Consider the following 24,652-nt stretch of genomic DNA (forward strand, 5'->3'; position numbering starts at 1 on the left):
ATACACTTTGTAGACATACAGAGCGTTGTAACACACCTCCATTTTCCCTCGTCTTCAGCAAAGGTGAAGAATGCACCTTAGTTCTCCATAGGGCCAGATTAGAAAGTTGTTTAGAAATCTTGATTCTCTCCCCATCTTTAAAGTGTGATGATGGGGTTGTTGTAGCGAAGGCTTAACAGAGCTTTCTGCTCCTTATTTATAAGAAATAATAGAAAGAGAGTAGGGTTGGACACATTCTGTAGCTTCACAGGGTCAAACGTGCAGCTATGGGCTGTGTTGTGAACAACTGTGGCTCAACTCAAGTAGAGGCTCAACTCAAGTCATGGGCTTTCTCTCTCTCCTAGGATTGTCTTGGCTCTTGAAGAGAGGGGATCTGAGCCGTGGTTGGGGTGCTGAAGTCAATGCAGGGGAGACCTCATGTCACAGCCGGGCCCAGAACCCCAGGCGGTGCCCCTGGTGGACGACCAGGAGGTGCAGTTCTGGATGGAGAAAGCAGTGGAAGGAGTAGAGGGGAGTCCAGAGGTACAGAGGGACACCTGCCTTCATCTGGCCCGGCTCCGGGACTTCCTCCAAGGGCTGTTCACACACATTCATAACACGGTGAGGGAGATGTGTTTCTGAAGGAAAGGCTTGGAAGCTTCTGCTGGCCACTGCCTTAAGGTCTGCTTGCTATTTTATAGCAAGCAGACCTTACAAAATATAAAAATTTTCATATTCATATTTCATTGACATCTTTACTTTTACTTAAAGAGTCTTTTAGTGTGTGTGTGTGTGTGTGTATGTGTGTTTGTCAAAAAACTATTTAATTTGATGTATTATCGCCTAACCAAGCAGATCTGCCGAAGAGTCATCTGATTAACGATGTATTAAACTATTATAAACACCCCTGGGCTGGTCAGAAATACACACACACACACACACACACACACACACACACACACACACACACACACACACACACACACACACACACACACACACACACATACACATCTGCTCACAAAGTAACACACACACACACACACACACACACACACACGTTTAGACACACACACACACGTTTAGACACACATGCGCTTTTAGACACACACATGTTTACACACACACACACACACACACACACACACATTTAGACACACACATACATACAAACACACACGTTTAGACACACATACATATAGACACACACTCAAATACACATAAACATACTGGCACATAATAAACGCATTCTCTCTCCCTGCTCTCTCTCCCCCTCCCTCCCTCCCTCTCTCTCTCGCCCGGGACATTTAGCGCCCGTCCAGCGTTGCTCAGCCTGGGGTAACAGAGGCCACTCTGTGCTGGCCAAGAGGCCATGTGTGTTTGGTTGGCAGCGCTGCGATGTTGAGTTAGCTAGGTAATAGCCGCAAGGGGACTTCCAGCGCTAACCTGATGTATCCCCGCATCAAGTCCAACAAATTTGAATCCAACAGCAGCAGGGGGGCAGTGGACCTAAAGAAGTGGGAGAGGGAGAGAGAAGGACTGTGAGGCTCCAGTGTTCGATAGATCATGCTGCTCTCTTGCTCTCTCTCTCTCTCTCTCTCTGGCTATCAATCCAGCTCTCTCTCTCGTGGCTTCTGGTTGTTCTTTGATTAAGATGGTTTACTTATCTTTTTTCCTTTTTAACAATTGCTTATTTCTGTTAGTTCTGCAGTGTTAATCCCAGTGTGTGATTGCAGTCTGTTCTGTTAACTGTAGTTGTAGTCTAGTTGGTTGGATTGTATTTGGCAGGTCTTGTTAAGGGTTTAGGTTAGAGATGCTGCTTATCCCCGGACTTTATCACAGTATTGATGATTGCAGCCGTTGACGATGGGCCAGCTAGCAGACTGCGTGGAAATGTGAATTTGTTGTTGGGTCCATTTAATTCCTCTTTATAGGCCACTCTTTCAGCTTGTTTCCTCCAAGACAGGCATGTTTTTGTGATTATCTCACAAAAACATGGTTCCACCACTCACTCCTTCCACTCACTCAAGTCCTGAGTGAGTGGACATACCTAACCTAACCCTAACCCTAACCATCAATATTATCATTGGGGCAATACTCTTATTACACAGGAAAGGTTATAAAATATCAATTCACATCCTTCCTTGTGTCTTTTGGATTAAATCTCAATCTATTGTTCAGGTTTGCTTCATCTTGAAAGTTGTAAACTGGTGACACCGCTCTGCATATTAATTCCTTCAAGCCTTGAGGGATCCATGTGCCTTATGGATTCATGTAAACCTTTTCAAGCATTTCATCAGTCCAGGTGTGAATAATCTTGAGGTGTCAATATGGGTGTCATGGATGAATGAGGAGAAAAATTTGGCAGCAAGGAGTGAACAAGGGTTGAAAGTAACATTCCTTCATTTGATTCAAATCCCTTTTACCGGTGATCCCCTCATAAACAACACAAGCTGACTGTACCTAGTAATCCCCCCCTGAGAACAGTTTGGCATTGTTTAATTATGAAAAAATGTATGTTGTCTGTACTGTAGCCTAAAGATGGAGTTGTGATGTGGAATATTCTCTAATGAGAATTGGTTCCCGGAATCATCGCCCTGGGAGCACAACACACACGATCGCTCCTGGGAGAGCTCTCACTTCTGACCCCTGATTGAGTGCATGTGTCTGCTCAGACCCTCATTCCCATCAGCTAAGCGTGTGTTCCTTTGGATATCCTGCTGTAGTTCAATATGAATGGACACAGGCTTTGATGAATTTTGTTTGTTCGATTCGGGAGATACTGTGACTTCAAAAACCCACTTTAATTTAAGACAAAGTTTTGAATGCTTTGAGTGTTAATTAATACATGGCATTGCTGCAGAGTGTCTCACTGGTTGACAAATGGCAATATTTACCTTTCAGCACCAGAGACTCGCTTCCTGGATAGGGGTCTAGATGGGAAGGACTTTTTATCTCTCCCCTTCAAAGACCCCAGGGCTACAAAATTCATCATCATTTCAATAGTCGGTTATTTGTTTTAGTAATTTGTCAAAATAAGTCAGCAGCAACAATTGCTGCTTAAAAGCTTCAGATGTCATGCAGGTTCATGTGATGTCCCTAAATTGCCCATACTCATACAGGTATGATGACATCAGTAATGTTTACCATCAATCATGTTGGTAGGCTGATTTAGAGCCTCCCTGTTAGTGAGCTAGCAGACTGATCCCAGAGTGATATTAGACATAAGCCAGTGTCAGTAACATCTCTATTTCATTCTGTCTTTGGATGATCATGTCCTGTGGCCACCATACATTGAGAAGCTTCATTTCTGGCCATCTGTTTTGAATCAAAAGTCCATCCAGTCTCCATTATTCTTAAAGCTCAATTTTAGTTTCCAGACATGTCTTTGCACTGATTGTCAACAATAATCTATTTCTTCTTCTTTTTTAGAATTGCACATTCTTAGTGATCTTATACCGCATTTACCGTAACAATAAACAGTCATGTACAACCAAAAGTGAAGTAATACAATAAATACAAATTCCTCCCTCACTGCATCATCCATACAAACATACTCACACACACACACACACACTCACACTCACACTCACTCTCACACACACACACACACACACACACACACACACACACATTGCTTATGTGCTTCAGGGAGTTCCCTGGAAGGATAGAGTTGCACACAGTGTTGAGTACGTGGGCAAGGGGTCAACAGCATACTGTAGTGACACATGGATGGGGCATCCATTGAAACTGATGAAGACTTATTACAATCCCACTTCCCATTATTGGTGACCTCATCCATTTACGGTACCTCAACTCAATCTGGCTAACTTGTTGTTGTTGAAGCCCAAAGCTGTTAACTGCTATTGGGCAGATTATTATTTTTTTTTTTAACAAAACAAAGCTTGGTTGGTCTTTATCACATCATGGCGTTTCAAGTGTGAGGTGGAATCTTTTGTTTTTTGTTTTGTCTTCCATTTCAGTCGTTTGTGGTTCTTTCTGACACATTGACTCACTCAAGTTTTTCTATTTCTGTAAAAAGTGATAAACAAAACAAACCCAAATACTGTTGCGAACCCGTTTCCTCTCACATTACCGAACCCACAGGACAGTAACTAGACTTCCCGTAAGACCTCACACTTTTTATGTAATCGCCATACTCTAAAACCCAGATGGTTCTGGCTAAAGGGGTCATTATATCACTTAAGGGTTTTCTCATCGCCAACCTATCCTATCCTGCCATTTTCCCACACCGCAGCCCCCACTGTCTGTGTCTATGGCAGTGAAACAGCCAGAGCCCCTTTGTTACTGCAATGCCACACTGCTTCAATTAAAACTGGCATATGTCAGATTTTGTTTGGCCGTGGCCTTTTGCTTCACTGTGTTATAAAATGTTTGTTTACCCCCGCTCTGCCTCGAAGCTGTGCTGTCACTTTCTTTTAATTGGTTCATTGTGCTTTCGTTATGGGGCTGAATAATCTATACTTTCAAGCATAAACATGTGTCCGGTACCTCATATCCATATGTATGACAATGCTTGCGCTCGCACGCATGCTCACACTCACACGCATGCTCACACACACGCACACGCACACACACACACCATGGTCAGCATGGTGGGAACTCTGCCATAAAATAAGGTAATATAAAAGTCCCATGATGCACATCTGGTTGTTTTATGAACATGGTTAATGTAGTCATATAATGGACAATGTCCTGTAATGATGTTGAGTGTTTTGCGAAACACTGACCGAAACAGGTGATGAGCTGTTACGACTAGGAAACGATTGGGATATGGGCCGGACATTGTTGGATACCATTTCTGTAAGAAGAAGGCCTGTAAGAAGATCAACAGCAGAATCAACAAGGACACACTTGATATTGACTTTAAGTCTTTCTTCCACTCTCAATCTGTACTCTGCTCTCCTCCCTCACCACTAATTGTAAGCATCCCAATTCCGCCACATATACAAACATTCACGCAGCCAGGCAAGAGAGTTTCATATTATATTATATGTTGTCTTGTCAACTGCCAGGGCTTAGATTTGTCATTCTGACATTCACATGCATCACTGTACTGTCTCACTGTCTTTGTGTTTCAGAGCTCCACCACGGAAGCCATGCTGAAGCTACCCTTCCTTGGCCAGTTGCTGGGTCGCCTCTGCTGGATGCCCCATGTCACTGCTGACGGTGAGCTCCCCTCCCTGGACATTTGTAGTCTCTCATCACTGGGACTATTGCTGTTACTATTAAGTCATGAAGGAGACTTATAATAATATAATAATAATAAGTTATTGCAATATGTAACGTTTTTCGGACACTCAAAGCCCTTTATGTAGTGAGTGTGTGTGTGGGGAATATCACACCTCATCCACCACCAATATGTAGCCCCCACTTGGGTTATGCACGGCAGCCAGTACGCCTGAGCACTCACCACACGCCTGGCTGTCACAGTGGAGAGGTGGGGGATGATGCAATCCAATGGGAGATGATGAGGTGGCCATGTTAGTACAAGAGCCAGGTTGGGTCTCCAGGACTACAGGGTTTGCGCCCCAACTTTCTGAGTGCAATGGGATCTTTAGTGACCACAGGGAGTCAGGACCTCGGTTTAACATCTCCTCCTAAAGACTGCTCTTCCACAGGACAGAGTCCCTGTCACAGTCCTGAAGCATTCTGGATATTACATAGGCCAAAGGGATGAGCACCCCCTTCTGGCCCTCCAAAACCTCTCCCAGTACCGGCCAGTTTAGGTTCCAAGGAAACCAGCAGTGCAAGGCAGATACAGATACAGGAGATGGGGGCATCTCGCTCAAGGATATTTACAAGTAGGCTCCTCCTCCCCTACTGTTGAATAGCAGCATCAAGTCAATGGTGTTGGATCATAGGCAGGGAAAAAATGCGTTGTTTTGGGTTGAGCACCAAGGAAACGGAGATGTACACAAGGCTTTAGAATAAGCACTCAATCCCCACCCAGTCACAGAAATACATGATTCACATCGCTGTACTCTCTGTAAAAAAATAATGAGTCACTGAGGATGTAATAAGTTGCAGCATAAACCATAAACACTGGAAGGGTTCCGAAACAAAGACTCTACTTTGTGGTATGAGAAGGGGACTAAATGTACAAATATGAATTTGTACAGAACAAGCCCATTTTCTGTTTAGTTAGATATAGGTAGATATAGGGGTGGGGGGGGCGGAATTAGCTCAGGAGGTAGAGCGGGTTGGCTGGTAGTGTCGTGGTGTCCCTGAGCAAGACGCCTCACCCTAATTGCTCCTGACGAGCTGGTTGTCGCCCTGCGTGGTTGACTCTGCCATCGGTGTGTGAATGTGTGCATGAATTGGTGAATGTCAGTCAACACTGTAAAGCGCTTTGGATAAAAGCGCTATAGAAATGAGGACCATTTACCATATATATAGCCTGCTTCTTTTCATCCTGAATGAGTTAATGAGTCAAGACACAAGACGGTAGTGACAAGATTTTTTGGATTGGCTTTGGTAGTGATTTGGAATGGCCTCTCTGGTGTAGGTGGGCTTCTAGGGTTACAGACGATGAATGACCTCTATTACATTAAGGGAGCCTGGGATCGCCAGACTTATTTGCAAATACGGATTAGTCTGGAACTTCTCAGTTCACTTTCGATAAGGGACATTATCAACGGATAATGACCAAAATGCCTCTGGACGCAATTCGATTGATCCCACCAATCAGAGAAGCTAAACTTCATACATCAGTGGCAGCCATCTTGGTTGTTTATGAAAATTCCTCGACTTTTAGACTCCCATTAGGTTCTGTACAGTCATCGTATGAAACCCTCCCCATACAACATAAACGGTTGTGATCATAAAAGGCCAGGCCTTCTGGAAATCTTTCTGAACGGGAGGGGGCCAGACGCATATGCCAGAACAAAGGAAACATATTTGTCTCACAGATTTGTCTGGATCCAAAGCTAACCTTACGGGGCATCGGCATCAAACTAGTCTTCTGGTATCTTCATGTTTACATCCGGCTCTTGCTGACTGCTGAAACCTGGATGTGATGCTTAATCCCCTCATCCTTGTGTGGTTTTTCTGTGTCCAGCTGTATGCCGTAGGCTGCTGCTCCAGAGTATGTGGAGTCTGTACTCCGATGAACCAGGGAGTCCTGTGGAGAGAAAGGCCAACCAGTGGATACGGGTACACGTTATATGTTTTCATACACTTGTATGTCTAAATACACATGATGTCTTGGTGCACTAGGCCCATATAAAACAATTAGGAGATGTTTAAGGCCATTTTTATTTTGCTTTCAGGGCAATACCTTTGGTTAAGATGGATCATCTTAAAGAAAAAACATTCTCTTTAGAGTCATTGCTTTAAATATATTTTAACTGAATAAACTATTAGGATATTCATCGGGCCTGTTACTTTGAACCCAACCATAGCGTGACGATGTTCTACCCAAACCCGGACCCACCCGACCATAGCATGAGAAAGCACTTTCCACACGCTCAACCAACACTAGCCTGGGCTTGAACAGAACCAGACACACAAATGCATCAGTACATCTTCATCAACGCCAGCCTTGCTCCCTGCTCTTCTACTTTAATACATTCATTCATCGATAAATCAGACAAGTTCGACTTTCTGGCGATCTTCGGTGTTGAACTGGTTACAATAACATTGTTCTGCACGCAGAATTATATAATCTGTAGCAAGTTGCTTGAGTATCCTGTAAAGGCCAAATAATTGGAAAAAATGTGTATGGGATTTCCGCCTAATAAGATTAAATCAAATGGTTGTTTGATAATCCCAAATGGAAATTCAGGAATACTGTTATACTGTTTTGATTTAAAGCTTCACGTTTTAGCCTTACAATACTGTCCCAAGTCCAGTCCCAAGAAACACAGTTTATTAGGCTTCATTCTACTAACCTATATAACCTTTTATTAAACTGTGTTTCTTGTGTTATTGTTTTGTGGCTTAATAGTCCCATCAGTTTCTGAGAGCCGTCTCGAGCTCTGATTGAATTAGGGAACCGGCGTCCCAGTGGTTGCGTGTTTGAATCCCAGCCAGAAGGTGCTGGGGTTGAGCCCTGATCTGTAAACAAGATGCGTAACCTCCATCTGCTCATTAATACTTCATATTCAAACTCATATTCGGGCAAGTTCCTGTCCATAAAATTACAATTGCAAATTGCTTTCTATAAAACATCTGATGAATGACGTATGCGTAGGCGAGGCGTTTTGAGTCCTGTTTAGTCATGTTGTCAGTGGTACTTTCTAGGTGTCAGTTGTTGTAAGTAGCAGTTGTGTAGCAGGCAAGAAGTAAACCTTATTCACTCCCTCCTGGCTGTTGGGCATTTCTGCCTTAATTCACTTATAATAGGACTGCGAGTACCCACCCCGTCTTTTCCTCCTAGGAAAGGAGTAGATGATTAAAAGGATGAACAGTGCTTCTTTAGATAAGTGAGGCTTTTTTCCTAATCTTAAATATAACAAAGCAATTTGAATTGTTTGATGGTACCAGGGCCGTTTGTCACAAAATTAGCAGTTTAATCATACTTTCAGTTTCTTTTTTTTGTATGAACACAAGGAATGCAGAGAGCAGGGAAAGAAGACATCAGTCATTTCCAGGGTTTGATCAGATCAGCTCATGATAAACAACAGGGAACCCTCACACTTCTGCAAGATTAGCTGTTTGCATTCAGTTTTTTTCCCATCCAATGAATGTTTTATAATTAAAACAGTGCTGCTAGAGTAAATCTGAGCCCTTTTGGATGGAAAGGCAGGGTGAACACATTGCACAGTAGGTCTGTCTGTGTGGGTCGTGTGTGTATATGTATATGTATATACATATACATTTGAGATATAATTTATGTTGGTGTCTTTGTGTGTTGAATCTGTTGGGTTAATGGAACAGTTTGCATAGTGTCATTAGATCTTTGTTTAGTTCTGATTTTTAAGGAAAGAGAGCAGTCTTGGATATGAATGTGTCTGAAACAGGATAAAAGCTTCAGGCTAAATTGTGACAAAACTAACAAAATCCAAGAAATACAGCTTAGTGTGTGTAACAATACTTGACATATAATCTGATTACTAACAATATATTACCATATTTCTGGACCACAGATTATGCATTCCAGTCCCTGTGATGTATAATCAACTTTGTATATGTCAGATGGGTTTGGCTCCATTATGAAGTTGGTCAGCTACACTGTTGGGATTTGGGATGTAATCAGCCCATACAAATGTAAAGTCTGACTATACTATCAGAAGGTTGTGCTCAACCAAGAGCCAAGCCTTCTCTCTTTCCCCGGCTCTTCAAATCCTTCCAATGCGGGGCTGCTCTGTACTCAGATAACACAGGGGTTGAAAATAAACGCAAAAGTTCACCCAACTCTAACCCAAGCCAGTCTGAAAGCTTGGAAGAGACGGATAGATGTTTTGGTTGTAGAGATTGTTCGTGTCTCTCTCTCTGACTTTCTCTCTCCCTCTCTCGCTCTCCCTCTATGTTGTTGTTGTTGCGCTCGCACTGTTGCGCCCCTCGTCTTGGAATGCAGAAGGCGGCCTGTTTGCGATTAGCTCCATCTGATCTGGTTCCCTGGGCATTGTTGTCTCGCTGCCTGAGTAATGAGTTGACGGTCTGGAGCTAAGTGGCGTCCTAAGCCCCCTCGCATAGCCTGGAAACAGGGAACCATTGGCATTTGCCTTCCGCGGTGGAGCATACTGTAGATGCACTCAAAGCAATCCCTCGAATACACAATATGTTCAAGCACCCCAGAATATGTTTCAGGTTTGCAGGGACCAGAGTTGTGAGGACCACCTACCACTGTCTGAGGGTTTTGGAACTGTGGTTCAAAGAACTGTGAGACATTGTCACTCCCTGTCTGTTCTCTTTCTTTGTCTCGTTCCCTCTCCATATAGATGGATAGACATGTATAATACACATATCATTTGCCAGGTTTCCATTCCCCTGAATGTGCCTTTTCCCCTCTGTACATGTCGTTTCTCATTCTCCTATAGCTCTTGAAGGTCAGTTTTTGGTTCAGACTGTCCCGTCTCAGGTGTCTGTTCTTCATCTTTCTCACCATCAGACTCCCTTTGCTGCGTTCTCAAAGGGTGCTGTCAAAAGCAGCCGTAGTTTAGTGTTGTGTGATGTGCTTCTCATGTTCTGAGCTCTAATCGTCGTGTTCCCTCGGATCCTACACGAGAAGCCCGGGACCACCGACCGCGGTGCCAGCGAGGTCATGGCGTGGTCGCGGTGAACATAAAAGCTGTGTGAGGAATACTGCACTATTAGAGGGGTTTGAGGTACACTGTGTGTGTGTGCGCGTGCGTGTGTGTGTGTGTGCCTTTATCTTTTGATGAGTTCGATGTGTGTCTTTTGTGTGAATCTAACAGAGCCAACCGCTGTAGGGCAGGCAGTCTCTTGGAACAGTGCGTTGTGGTGCCTCTTGTTTGGACTCTGACTCTCACATGGTATTCTGGGGGTTGCAGTTCGCGGAGGGGAACGGCACGCCAGCCTTCTCTACTTCTGTGTGGCCCGGTGACCAGTGTCATAAATCTGGGTTAGACCCCTCCCCTCTTCTCGTGATTTATAGCTTGTTTTAGGGTAGGCGAAAGAGGATCGACTGTGATGTACTGTTGTGAAGGCCGTTTAGTTCGAGGAAAAATAGTGGTTTGCTTCTTTTTTTTTTTAATGCTCAAAGGAAAGAGCATTGATGGAATGACCCGAGTCGGCATAAAGACAAAATCTGTGATTTTTTGCGTTTCATACTTCATCCCTCAGACCTCAATTATCGTGTCTCACTCTCCTTTTTAACGGGCTCCAGTCCCTCACCATCTTCATGTTTTTGTTTCCCCCCCTCTGCTGCTCTCAGCTAAAAATGTTGAGGCTTCACGAGAGTTCTTTCATTGGTTTCGGGAGAATTTCGCCGTGGCTTTGTAATTGTTAACAGCAGTACGAGGCACCCATCAAGGCCCAGCGCAATCCCTTGATTAGCGCATGTTTTCACCCTCTTCTGTTTCACTTTTACATTTACAGCGGGATCGCTGTGATGCCTGCAGCGTGTCCGATGCCACCCCCACCCTGGTCTTCCCCACACTCAAACCGGCATGGTTTAAGAGAGACTTGTGACCTGAAATATGTGCCCCCCCATCTGTCCATTCAACTGCTGGTTTTGCCAAGTCCTTGCTTTTACAATCTTTGCAAATGGTCGTTGGGGCATTTGATAGTCAAAGTTATTTTTGTAGGGAGTCTCTCTTGCTCAGATCTGTCTCTTACTCTCTCTGCTCTGTCTCTCTCTCACCCTGTCCCTCGCTCTCTACGCTGTGTGTGTCTCTCTCTCACTCTCTCTCTCTCTCTCTACTCTCGGTCTTACTTTATTCTACTCTCTACTCTACCTCTACTCTCTCTCTCTCTCTCTCTCTCTCTTCCACGACTCCATGGCCAGGGTGGGATGTGTTTGAGTGGTTGTGCGTGTACTTGGATGTGCCGAGTTTTTAAAGGGAGCTCAGATGGTAGTGATTGCGTTGGTTGTCAGAGACTATCTGGAGGGTAAGCAATCCTAGCGTGCTGTAGAGCTTGGCTACAGAAACCACACCACCACCACGTCCTCAGCCTTCCTCCTCCTCCACCCGCCAGCACTGCAGAGCTAAAGCCAACGCTCCATATATTCATGTCGTTCTCTCATCCAAGGTTTTTTGTCTCGCTCTCTTTTTGTCTTTATTACCTCTCGATTTCTCTTTTATATTCTTTCATACATTCTTATATTCTACAACCCCTCTTCGTCTCCTCGTTGGTCCAGTGATTTATTAAATTCTTTTACTTTTAATAATATATCCTCCAAGTAAAATCATTGTCCTGAAAATAGTACATTACATTATTCTTTGTTAACTTTATTAAAACGCTCACAGTAGAGGATCACCAATTATTCCTCCTGACAATTTGACGCAGGATTTGTGAACCATAAGCTAAGGCTCCAACTATGAATTATTACCTCCCTCCCAATTGTTCCCTTCCATGAGTTCCTTCACCCTGATTAACGGTTCCCAGAAAAGCATCCACTTAATTGAATAGCTAATTAGAATAAGATGAGGAGGCCCCCTTGTGAAGACTATGCTCGTTAAAAGCACTGCAGTGCTCAACCTCTAGCCACATAGCAGCAGCAGTCGCTCACATGCTCTCCATACACCCCGGTCTTCAGAGCTCTCGCTGCTCTATAGATTCATGTGGTTAACACAATGTGATACCAATAGCAGAGGCCTCCTATATTTTCAGTAACTAATTAGCTTTGAAGTCGGCCATTGCGTGGGACTGGGTGTATCAAAGTCACGCCTGCTGTTTTCCTGACACATTGGGAGAGAATCGTAGACTAAACAACATTGTACTCCCCCCCCCCCCCCCCCCTCCTTCTAGAACGTGCTTTGTCAACTGGCTACGGAAGATGAGGACACTGTGACCCAGATACTAGTGAAGCAAGAAAGCGTTCCCCCGAGCGTTCACCTCAAAGTCCTCACAGAGGTATGGACTCTTTGTCACAGTGTCACTCTGTCTCCCATACTTACTGTGTGTGTGTTCCTTCTTCACTTTAAAGTTATGCATTTTGTGTTCCTTGTTTGCTCTATGCATGTATGCGCATGCATATCCTTTTTCTCTGTACATATTGAATATAAATATGTCTGTATACTGAAAAATACATTTATTGTATTTTTGGCATATACACATTTTTACTGGCATACTGTACTTTGTGTTGTATTGTATTCATTCTATTTTCTTTTAACTTGTGCAGAGCATTGTAACAAACAATATCCCCCAGGATTGATAAAACACTGAAGGTTCCTGTAGTGTGCTGAATGTGAACGTGTCTAGACTCTGTACCTCTGTGCTATCACCATCAGCTGGTGTCGTATCTGTCTGAGGAGGTGGGGAGGAGCTGCAGCTCTCTCAGTAAGCCAAGTCACAGGTAAAGAGCACACTGATGTGTAATGTGTATGCAAAATGTTAAATGAATGACAAATCATAGATGAATAGATACTGCAGATTTATGTTTGCACTTAGTATGTGAGTATTTGTTCTTTCACCGTCTTAAAGTTTGTATTTTACCTTTCTCTCTTAAATGACTGCTTTTGTTGTCTTTGGATGTCTTTTAAATACGACTCCTGTCCATGCAAAGCACTCTGAAAGCTGTGTGACGCGGGCGATATTATAATGGCATGTACATTAAAATTCATCATGCGATTCTTTAGTTGCTGATAATTTGCCATTTTGAGAAAACGAAATAAACATTAATATACTGTAACCTAGGTAAATTAAAACGTTGTTTAGCAATGAGGAAAAGCACGAGGAAGGCTTTGGCAGTTTCAAACACAACAATGTCTTCCCATAATGACAAATTATTTCATGGTTAAGGACTGAACAATTACCAAAAAGGCATTGTCGCCAACACAATAACCATCATTCCTATGCTCCTCAAAGACAACCTTTAATCTGGATGTTCTGAATGAAACAACTGTCTGCAGGTGTTCATGTGACACCCTTCTGGCTATGTCAGAGACCTGCATTCCCCTGGTCACATGCCCCGAGGCCGCGCCTCTCATTGGTGCAATGCTACAGAGAACAGCGACCTGTGTCAGGGCTACTCTGAGCCAAGACTTCCTGGATGCTGTGAGCAATGCATATTTAAGGTACAACAACATTAATGTGATAACCCACTAACCCTATGCTACTGCTATATAATAATGTTACTTACTTAATTACGTTAATTACTGCGTTAATGGTGATTAATGGTTACTAGACCATTAGTAAACTGTTAATGATGTTATTAATTGCTTATAGAGCTTCACACAAGCATTCATTTTCTGTTTTTGTATTTTTTCTCCCAGAAATAGTTTGTTTTTGGAAAATGAGGCGGTAATGTCCTTGTGGTGTCACAGCCTGCCTAGCCTGGAGGAGGCAGTGATGGGCTTGTTGGACTGTATTCTCAGCAATGCATGTCCCACACTCCACATCATAGAGCAACAGCTGGAACAGTCGATGTTGGTAGGTGACTTTTGCCTTAGAACTTATTCTAAAAGGGTTGTATGTGTATTTCTATGAAAAGCAGATGTTTAAACTACTTCATTTGCTTAATAAGGATCGAGTTTGCCTGAAGTTACTGTGTATGTAGACAGTGTATGTAGCCCTACATTTTTACCTTCACAAATTGAGTTAAGTGGGTGAGGCCCTGCCACAGTGAACTCTAATACCTCCCCCTTAATGTTAGATGTTGGGATAAAGTCTCAAACATAAGCGCCCCACTTAATAAATCCCCACACACTTCATAGATCTTCAGTTTGACTTTGAGCCTTTCGGTAAACTGTGAAACCAGTGCAGTTACATGGCGATTCCTCATCCTATTTTTATGACCAGTTACTGCGTTGCACCCCTTTTCACATCATTGTGCACTACTCGGAAACCCTTGGAATAATTTGTATTGACGCACACCGCCTGGCTCCGTGGCGCGCGAGTCTCACATCATTTGGCCGCCGTGTGGCCGAATCTCACGTCATTTGGCGAGGCAACACGTCTTCGCCACGCCAACGGGCCTTCTGTCACAGGACTGTTCCTGCTCTGCACTCCATAAACCACCACCCCCACCCCCACTTTCAACACACGCAATGAGTCCCTGATAATTATCTATTGATTGGATTTTTTCGGGCCGGGTCTTGGAATAATAGGTCACGCTGTAGCAGCAACAGTTTGGTGATCTTTTGGAAGATCCAGCGGGAAAGTATTAGAGTCGACCGCAAATGGGATCAACAAACAAGACGGAGCTAATATGTGCGTGAGCTGTGGTGATGATACAATCCATAAATATACATTACACTAATGTGTCGAATGCAGTCATTTGACACAGCGGAGATACAAGTACCCAAAGCACTCCAAAAGTCTGCAATAAAGACTGTTTTCCACATGTTTTTTCACTGGATGGATTTGCATGAGAGATGTAGATTGAGAATCAGCCGTCGCTCCATGTGGAAGGGAGCGTCTTGGCGTGTGTGCGTTTGTCATCTTTGTCAACCGTGTTTTTGATCCTGGTATATCCGAGTGACGGTCCGCTGGAGGCCTGCTGCATAGGTACGAGCCGACGGCGTGTACGCTTTCCAATTAGGGGCCGTACTGCAAGGTTTAGACAGATGTGGAAACAGTATAAAGTATACATACACACACACACATATAGGAAGTGCATGCACAGCGTATTCTGTGTTTGAGCCCGACTTCCCCTCTGATTAGGCTTGATCCTCGCGGCTTACGTTTCTGAGAGTTGGTAATGGGGAATGTATGTCCGAAACAGCATGCAGAGGGGTTTTGTAAACAATTTAGATAACAGTTTGTGTGTGTGTGTGTGTGTGTGTATGTATCTGGCTGTCAGTTTCCATTGCCCCACCATCCCCATGAATGTACTGTTTACTGTTATACATCTCCGACAGGTTGGCCCCTGTTATCAGCTTGTTAGTTTACGTACACACACACACACACACACACACACACACACACACACACACACACACACACACACACACACATTCATTTATTAATTCATTGAGATTTGAGTGTAATGAAGACTGAACTGTAAGCCTGTAAGGGCAGGCATATTGGAACAGATGTAATGTCATACACAAGGCTCTGTGTGTGTGTGTGTGTGTGTGTGTGTGTGTGTGTGTGTGTGTGTGTGTGTGTGTGTGTGTGTGTGTGTGTGTGTGTGTGTGTGTGTGTGTGTGTGTGTGTGTGTGTGTGTGTGTTGATTTATAACCATGAGGTTAAAAATGACCGGCTAGGCAGCTTTTTTTTTCTTCAACCCCCTTCTTCGCCACACTTGTTTAAAGTGCAATCAAAAATGGGAAACGTGAAATTAGGCTCACATTCTTCATACGACGCCCCCCCCTCCTTCCCTCCTCCCCCTGTGATCCACGGAGATGCGGGCCCAATAACAATAAACACTCACTTCCTGGGGCTTTCTGCCAAAAACAGGATGTTTGCTGCGTGCTGTAATTGAGCCTCCTTGAAGAGTTGGTGGTGAGGTATGGTGAATGATGCTTGAAAACCATCTGGTTTCACTAGTGGAAAACCGTGATGGTTTACACACACACACACACACACACACACACACACACACACTCACACACGTGCACATGCATGCACACACATGCGTATCATATACGAATATTTGCAACTGATTCATATAAAAGCAAACCATTACCAACCCATGGTGATATGAAAGAGTTTGTATATACACGCAAAAGCCTGCGCTGTTGCGTTATGTTTTTTGCCGTTTACTCGCTACCTTGAATGCATTCTTAAGTACAAGAGCAATTAGAAACCCGGTTAAAGCTCCCAATTCAACTGAGGGGTTGCAATGACGGCATAAAGACACAGAAGGGCGCTGTTGGCCCATTTTGTAGTTCAGAGTTAATAATTTTGATTTTAATTTTGTAGCCTTTCAATGTTTATAATGTTATGGCTACCCCCTGCTGCTAGGACTTATGTTCTGACGCATTTCCCCATTGAAGGAAAAGCTCACACTTTTCGCAAAAATGAAGACCAAACAAATCAGATATTTTTAAAATGTATGTCTTAAACAAGCTGGAAATAGCACACGCAATACAGACCAGCAATATATATATTTCTGTGTGTTTCAGCCCAAAGCCTGTGCCCAGCACTGCTCTTTGTTCCTGATTGTGAACGACATCTTCAGGTAGGTCCAAGCATGTGGCTTCAGTATTACAGGAAGAGGCAGATGGTTGGATAAAACTGTGACAGTGATACTCAAACTTGAATGATGTTAACGGTGTGCGTTTGTCTGTGCATTGGTGTGTGGTGCAGGTTCCTGCTGCAGCAGGAAGGGGGGCATCCGTCTATACTCTCTGTGGTCCACTCCTTCACCTGCTGTTTCCTCAGGGAAGTGGCCCAGCTTCAGCCTCAGGTACTAGCTGTGTCTCTTCACATAAAGACACCCCCCCCCCCCCCCCCTTCTATCCACACCCTTATCTCTAGACCACCAAGTCCAAAGCAGACAGCACAAATTTCAACACCAAAAAGGAAATAGATTTTTATTGTTTAAAAAAGTATTGCTGAAAATGAAATACAATTATTTTGTGTACAGCCTTGAGACTAGAATCGAGCTGACAGGAGGCATCTACATCTTGTGGGATTTATTGATGCTAGAGTCATTCAAGAGTAAAATATTTCAGCCAGTGGCAATTATATATGAAAAGTGAGTTATTTAGCCCGGGGCATTTCCCATGAGATCAAGCAGCCACTAGATGGCAACGATGCTTCAAATTGACAATAGATTCCATTTTAATTATGGCATTTCAGGCGTCTCTAAAGACAAGCTATTACTCACTACATTAGACTTCAGCACACATTATATCTCCTCCGCAATGGCTGTCTTAAAAGTGTTAAATGAGCATATTGTGACTCCTACTGAGCTTGATATCAGGGTTTATATGAGTGACTGAGTTTGAATTAAAATGGGGAGGAAAGGCACTCACATAAGGCAAGGCAAATCCATAGATAACTATCTGTATATACATATAGTTATAAAAAAAGTATAAGAGGGTAAAGGGATGTACCATGAGCGGCTGGTGCTTTGTCTGCTCACAGGAGCGTGCACCAATGAAGTTGTTCTTCCCCAACACCCCCCGACAGCTGCTGCAGCCCATGGTCATCCTGCCGACAGGTATGTGAGCGTTCATGTGTGAGACCGGGCCCCTCCCAGTGAGCAGGCGGGAGACTTTCAGAGATCAAAAGGCTCAAAACAGCGCTCTGTCCACTCTAACTGGCTGTGCAACTGTGTGACGCGAACCAGCGTAGCTCGGCTGGCTGGGTGGCGTGAGTGGGGGGGATTTTGGAAGGGTCCATCTTAAGATTATTTTAAACAAATAGAGCGGTACGTGCTGTTTTTTAATTTATTGCAGATTTTCTTGATAACATTATTTTAATAACTATCGATCAGCAGTGGCTACAGATGTGTCCAGGTTCTTTTAAGCTACGAACTGGTTTAACATATGTGACATTGCGACTTTAACATGAACATGGAAGAGGCAGACTTTGGAGGAGGAGCCGTGTGTGTGTGTGTGTGTGTGTGTGTGTGTGTGTGTGTGTGTGTGTGTGTGTGTGTGTGTGTGTGTGTGTGTTTGTGTGTGTGTGTGTGTGTGTTGTGTTGTGTCGTGTCGTGGTTTACATATTGCATGTACTAGTGATTCAATTCTGTGTGTGTATTTGGATGACACACACTGTGTGTGTGTCTGTGTCATCCCTAGACAATATCTGCCAACCATGTGTCCTCCTGACACAGTGTGTCTGTTCTGGAGAGGCTAAACAAAGCCGTAGCGTAGCAACATCCCCATCGACGCCAGTGCCTTTTCTCAGTGAAAACCAGTTATCAGCTCCAAAAAGTGTTTGATGTTGAAATGGGGAGTCCCATAATTTGACTGATGTGGAGGGAGAACGAACGCTTATATACACATAACGTCTCATCCCAAGCCAATATAATCACATAGGAATATAAACACCAGGCGGAGAGACTTCCTCTTCCTTACTTGGCGTGTGTGCGTGCGTGCTTGTGTGTGTTTGAAGGGTTCAACATATACATTTAGAATTAGAACATTTAGTCTTTTTACTCGCCAGAGTTGAAAATCTGCCGGCCAAGCAAACGTTTCAATATGTAACTCTGACATTCTTTTACCTGTAAGATAGTAAAACATTTCCACCATTTGCTGGTTGCAGTGTTCGTGTCTGTGTGTGTGCCTGCACGCACCAACTAGTAACTAACACCAATGTTAAACAATCACACCCACTGCACTCATTCATTCATGCCTACCCGGCTGGTATGGTATATAAACGCTCTGTAACACTGTAATGTGTATGGGTGGTGGTGTACATTTTAAGTAGTGACATATCATGTTGAACATGTACATGTTGAAATGGCAGACGGCAAGGGAGCCCATCGACCCCCTGAACGGCAGCGTGCTTATCAGTACAAGCTCAGATCGGCCCGTTGGCAAGAAGGATCTCCGTGGACCCGGGGGGTAAATGTAGGGCCATGGTGTCTCCGAGCCAGGAGTTAATAATTGTAGCGCGTGCGACGGAGGGGGCTACACTTCAGATGGAAAAGGGGTGCGTAGCGCTGCATACTTACCACAAGAACTGAATTTTAATTTGCGGTCTCCATCCTTGCCCTACGGATAGAAAGTCTGGATGTTGAATGAAAGCGTGTATGGTTGTGGCAAGGCTGGAGCCTGGGTGTGGCGGCGAGGCCGATGGGCTTGGCTGGAGCATGTCTGTCTGCTTAAAGTCCTTAAACATGGTACCCTGCGGATGAATTATGCTGTCCTCCCACAAAACTAATACATCCAGAATTGCAACGGGCAGTGGCCTTTCACCGCCCTCCAAACAACATGATTCGTTTCCCCGGCTTTGATTTATACCGATCGTGATCGATCGAGGAGGAAATGTTTATTGATGCTCGAGTCACTCGTTGGGCCTCTACCAGTAAATCTGATTTCTCCAGAGATGCCCCCGGAGGCCTGGAAGGATCACGTGACCTGGATCGTCCAATCCCTACAGAGACTGACCGAGGAGGAAGAGGAGAGCGATGAAGACACGGGTATCAGGTGAGAGAGAGAGAGAGAGAGAGAGAGAGAGAGAGAGAGAGAGAGAGAGAGAGAGAGAGAGAGAGAGAGAGAGAGAGAGAGAGAGAGAGAGAGAGAGAGAGAGAGAGAGAGAGAGAGAGAGAGAGAGAGAGAAGAGAGAGAGAGAGAGAGAGAGAGAGAGAGAGAGAGAGAGAGAGAGAGAGAGAGAGAGAGGCCTGCAGGCTGCCATCAGCTGTGTGGATGTGTTGTAAGCGTATTCTGGTGCCTGGATGTCGTTGAGGGAGTTATTAGTTGAACATTCTCCTCAAGCAAGGCAGCAACCAGAGCCTGGTGATCGCCGTGGCTGCTCCTTCTAAGTACTCATTAGAGACTGAGAGAGAGATAGATTCAGAGAAAGAACACACTCAAATGAGGGAACCACTCAAAGCTAGGGTGGCAATTGATTTTACAGACATTTCAATATTTTTTGTTTAAATTCTTTTTACATTCCGACAGCCATAAGTATATCAAATGCTTTGTCGCAGGCCTGTAATAAGCCTGTCTAATCATTTTATTCTGCCCGAATGAAACTATTGGATGAATGTCTCACTTCCTACCTACCTGGCTACCTGCGCACACTTATTGCACATAACGAGGATCCAACAATGCTAGGCAGACCTATTGCTAAAGCAAGAGAGCAAGTCACATGTTTAAGGGGAGGCCTGAAGGGAGGGGGCGGGATTTTTTCAGAATGAATCCTACCCTTGCTTTAAGTGCAGGAGGAGGAATAAGCAGATAAATGGAGGGAAAACGAGCATAACGGCTCTGCTAAGGAGGGGAAAGATCTCTCTCAGACTGCATCTCTCCGGGTGCTCGCTCAATTCCGGAGTGCTGGAGGAACCCCCCCCCCCCCCCCCGAGTACGGTCGTTCCCAGCCAGCGGTGGGAACGCAGAGAGCGGTCGCTGGGAGTTGTGTTGCGCTGAGCGAGGACCCTCAGAGGAACACAGGGGAATTAACACACACACACACACACAAAATAAAACCTGCCAAAGGCCCAGGGAGGGAGATAGGGGGGAGGAAAGGGGCAGAGGAGAGCTTTAATGACCGCATTAAGGAAATCTGAGCGATCATATCCCTCTCCTTACTCGAAGCCATCACTTAGCCGTTGCAGCTGTTTGGCTCTCGTTCAACGCGCTCCTCTGCCGCGTCTTCCTGTCTGTCTCGCTCGTTTTGTAACAGTGTGCACTGCAAAACTCGGGGGCTGCGCAAGTAATAACATTTAAGAGACGGTTATAAATATTGCAACAGCGATACAGATGAGTTGAGATACGGCCCCGCAGTTTCAAATGTTCTGTTTGGTGCGTCGTAAAAGCAAAGCAAAGCCTCATGGTTGTTGTCTATTTAGAAACGATACGGTCGGAGGTTCATCATGGGGCCACTGGCAGGGTTTGACTGAGAGGCTGCCGTTCTACTCCTGTGCTGCAGGGGTCAGCGAGTTGTGTTCGAGGCCTGGCTCCTGCTGGTCCAGTGTGCCCACTGGGTGGAGGTTGCTGTCCAACTGCTGGTGTCCCCCGGGCCCCAGGAGCGGGAGCTGCTGCTATGGCTGCTGACCTTCTACCACCACCCCACTAACCGCGGGCACCACAGGACTCTGCAGCTGGTGAAGCAACACACACGCATGCACGCTCGCATGCACGCACACACACACACACACACACACACACACACACACACACACACACACACACACACACACACACACACACACACACACACACACACACTAATCCTTCTAGCCCTCTGCCATATATGATAACTGATTTAACATTGCCTAGGGGCCTCTTTTATTCCCTCTAGTGGCCACAAATCAAATAATGCAGCTTGAAATAGGTCCAAAAAGTGGGGGGGGTTGTAATCCATATCACAAGACACTGATCTACTTTCGTAATATCAATAATATATTTTTCATGCCTTGCCTCTAATTATGAGACATAACAATAGCTATGACGACAGGAGCTTGTTGCCATTACAACCCCGGGTCTTAAAAGTCTTTTTTTTCTCTTTGTTTTACTGCCGAAATGAAAATGAACTAATGTAGCAACGGCATGCTATTCCTCTGGAATCACAATCAGAAACAGACAGTGAACAGTAAACCGAAGAAGAGATACAACATTTGAGACATTTAGCTCTGTGTCCCAATGTATAATCTAATCTCACTTATGAAAGGGTGTGTGAGTGAAGGGCGGGCTCCACTCAAACCACCGCCCTGGCTCCGTCCTGGTAACTGTGTATCACATGGTATCGTGACATCACTGCCGCGCCGGGCGTCTGTATCGGTGGCCCAGGGCGGGGCTGGCGGTGCCCAGGGCTCCAGAATAGACCGGCGAAGGGCGGATCACACACTAGGGGGATTAATTATGGATGACCCCCAAAATGACCAAGAGAGGGAGGGAGGGAGGGAGGGGGGGGAGAGAGAGGGAGTGGGAGAGAGAGAGAGAGAGGGGAAAAGAGAGGAGAGAGAGAGAGAGAGAGAGAGAGAGAGACTGACAGGCTGACAGAGTCGGGGAGAGATAGAGGGGGAGAGAGAGGTCAAGACGGGGTGAGAGAAAGACCAAGAGAGGGAGAGGGAGAGACCAAGAGAGGCGGAGGGAGAGAGAAAGACCAAGAGAGGGAGAGAGAAAGACCAAGAGAGGGAGAGAGAGAGAGACCAAGAGAGGGGACGATAGAGAGAGACCAAGAGAGGGAGAGAGACCATAAGAGAGGTGGACAGCAAGCCGAGCCTAGTTTGCTAGATAAGTAGACACAACCAGAGAGAGAGTGCTAATGAGCCAACATGGGATCGATCCCAAGCCAAGTGTGTCTGGGGGGCATTGTGAGCCTCTCTGAGCTCTCTTCATGAGCCAGACTCACCCAGGCTCTAATGTGTCCTCACTCAAGGTCGCGCACATCTTGTTTTCATTCACCCGTTTATTGATCTAATAGAAGAGAGGCACACAGGGAAGAGATTCGTTTCCAACTGTTTTCTGCATGTAGGGTAGTGCACTGGGTTTGGCTGTTTGACTTCCAGATGAAAAGTTGTACCCTAATGTACTCAGACTACCTGTAGCAGCAAGATGCCCTAACCCCTCTCATCCATTTAAAATGCACTGTAGGTCGCATTGGATTAAAGTGTCTGCCAAAGGCTAACACCGTAATGTGACGGTGCCTAATCTAAAATGTGCGTCATTTTAAAATAAATATACAAAGGCACGTGTCAGAGAGGCGTGGGGCCACACGAGATCCCTCCTCCTGGATCCCTCACCGCCAGCCACATCCCAACCTCTGCAGTCATTGGTGGAGCTCCTGTCACTCCCAGCGCAGCCCCGCCCCCTGGCTCCAGGGCTGGTCCTGGGCCTCCTGGTGAACACGGCGGTGCTCTCTGAGGAGCCGATCGGCAGAGTGTCCGAGGTGGTGCAGACGGTGAGGAAGCGAGCCCTCCATGATGTGGAAGACACCGTAACATGACGCGTGCAGATGAACATTGAGCATAACCCTCTGTGATAAAGTCACTCTTCTGTATTGAAGGAGGGAGGAGGAAGGATTGTTTCTTACCATGTTAGAAACTATGACAGATTGAACATGTTATGATGGGTTGATGGGTTTGCTAAAGAACCTGATCAATGGGATAATTATATTTTTAAACATTATAGGATTAAGTTGTCACGTTCACAATGCATGCGCACACATTCGTCTTTACCTACAAGGATATCCAAAGTAACTATATTATTTTTTGTGTGTGTGTGTGGGTGTGTGTGTGTGTGGGGGGGGGTGGTGGTGGTGCAGGTGGTGCAGCGCTGTGGCCTGGTCACCGAGGCCTTGTACGTCCTCAGCTCGGTGGAGCTGGGAGCGCAGGGAGAGGGCCGCTGGGCGGGCCACGCCCACAGAGGTCAACTGGGAGCGCAGGCAGAGGGCCGCTCATCTGGCCCCGCCCACAAAGGTCAGCTGAGGATCAGAGCGCTCCGGGATGCCCTCACACACACTGCCACCTGCTGAGAAACACATACACATACACATACACACACACACACACATTCTACCCACACACCCTATAATGGCACACGCGTCAGTAGAGACCACCCTGGCGATGTTGGGGGCCGTGTTTGGCAGAATGAAAGGAGACAGCTCCGCGTGGGGACGCGTGTTTTCACGCAGGAGAAAGCGGAGGACGGCCCAAGCGGCGCGACATCACTCTGCCGGGAAGCGGCTTGTGAAACGTGTCACAGCCCACCCACTCACATTGTTGTGTTTGCCGTACGGAGCCCAGCACGCCTCGTACACACCGCTGACAGGCAGCCGCCCGGCTCTGGAGGCAGGAAGTAATGGGTTGAAGAGCCGGGGTTTCTCTTGTCTTCCGTGTACATCTGCTTTTGTGTTGAACATGACTTGTGTCAGGTCACGCTGCCAGTGATCGTAGGATATACGCCACACGTTACGTTGAGGAATGACATTTTTTCCCCGATGTTTAAACTCTGATGCTGCATGTCCCCGTTGATACATTTATTTAGAAGGAGTCTTCTTTGTGTTGTATTTATCCATACATTTCTTAAACCTGTTAATGTTTACATGTGTGGTTTTGCTAAGCAATATATTTTTTTGTATATAGATACAGAACCATTTCAAAGATTTACATGATCTGAGATAAGATAAAGGTGTCATCCTAAATGTGCAGTTTTTAATCCTGCAGAACCTCTTATGTATGACATGCGTGGGATGTAACATTAAAGACTGATGCATCAGTAAGTCATATTATAGGCTTATAGGCAAAGGCTCAACCTCACAAAGGTTGTACTGATGCAAAATTAGTTGGATTCCTGGTTTGGAATGAGAATATATGGCCTGAAATATCTATATATATTAATGAAATATGTTGATTGGAAATTAAATGGAGTATTGGTTTGTAATGCCTGGAATTACCAGGTCCTGAACCTTTGTACACTTTGTTCATGTTGAGCTGATTGTAGATATTGTGGTGTAAAACAATGGGTTAAGATCCCTTAACTTTTTTATATTTCCATAAGGTATTTATGCCAGTCAA

General features: G+C 45.2%; 1 protein-coding gene across 1 annotated transcript in view; it reads left to right on the top strand.

Moving 5' to 3' along the window:
* The window catches only part of fancc (FA complementation group C), a 25,643-nt gene extending 1,142 nt beyond the window's left edge, over positions 1 to 24,501 (top strand). Inside the window, exons 2-15 of the mRNA XM_084468327.1 lie at positions 345 to 600; positions 5,082 to 5,169; positions 7,061 to 7,155; positions 12,379 to 12,483; positions 12,861 to 12,925; positions 13,482 to 13,646; positions 13,845 to 14,001; positions 16,641 to 16,696; positions 16,825 to 16,924; positions 17,608 to 17,683; positions 19,517 to 19,619; positions 21,064 to 21,238; positions 22,825 to 23,037; positions 23,401 to 24,501. Of these exons, the coding sequence (XP_084324453.1) occupies positions 418 to 600; positions 5,082 to 5,169; positions 7,061 to 7,155; positions 12,379 to 12,483; positions 12,861 to 12,925; positions 13,482 to 13,646; positions 13,845 to 14,001; positions 16,641 to 16,696; positions 16,825 to 16,924; positions 17,608 to 17,683; positions 19,517 to 19,619; positions 21,064 to 21,238; positions 22,825 to 23,037; positions 23,401 to 23,610 (1,791 nt within the window). The 5' untranslated portion in view covers positions 345 to 417 and the 3' untranslated portion in view covers positions 23,611 to 24,501. The remainder of the gene's footprint in view (positions 1 to 344; positions 601 to 5,081; positions 5,170 to 7,060; positions 7,156 to 12,378; positions 12,484 to 12,860; positions 12,926 to 13,481; positions 13,647 to 13,844; positions 14,002 to 16,640; positions 16,697 to 16,824; positions 16,925 to 17,607; positions 17,684 to 19,516; positions 19,620 to 21,063; positions 21,239 to 22,824; positions 23,038 to 23,400) is intronic.
* Positions 24,502 to 24,652: the final 151 nt, after the last annotated feature.

The sequence above is a fragment of the Micromesistius poutassou genome, assembly GCF_964030765.1.
Source record: "Micromesistius poutassou genome assembly, chromosome: 5".
In the NCBI taxonomy this organism is placed as follows: Eukaryota; Metazoa; Chordata; class Actinopteri; order Gadiformes; family Gadidae; genus Micromesistius; species Micromesistius poutassou.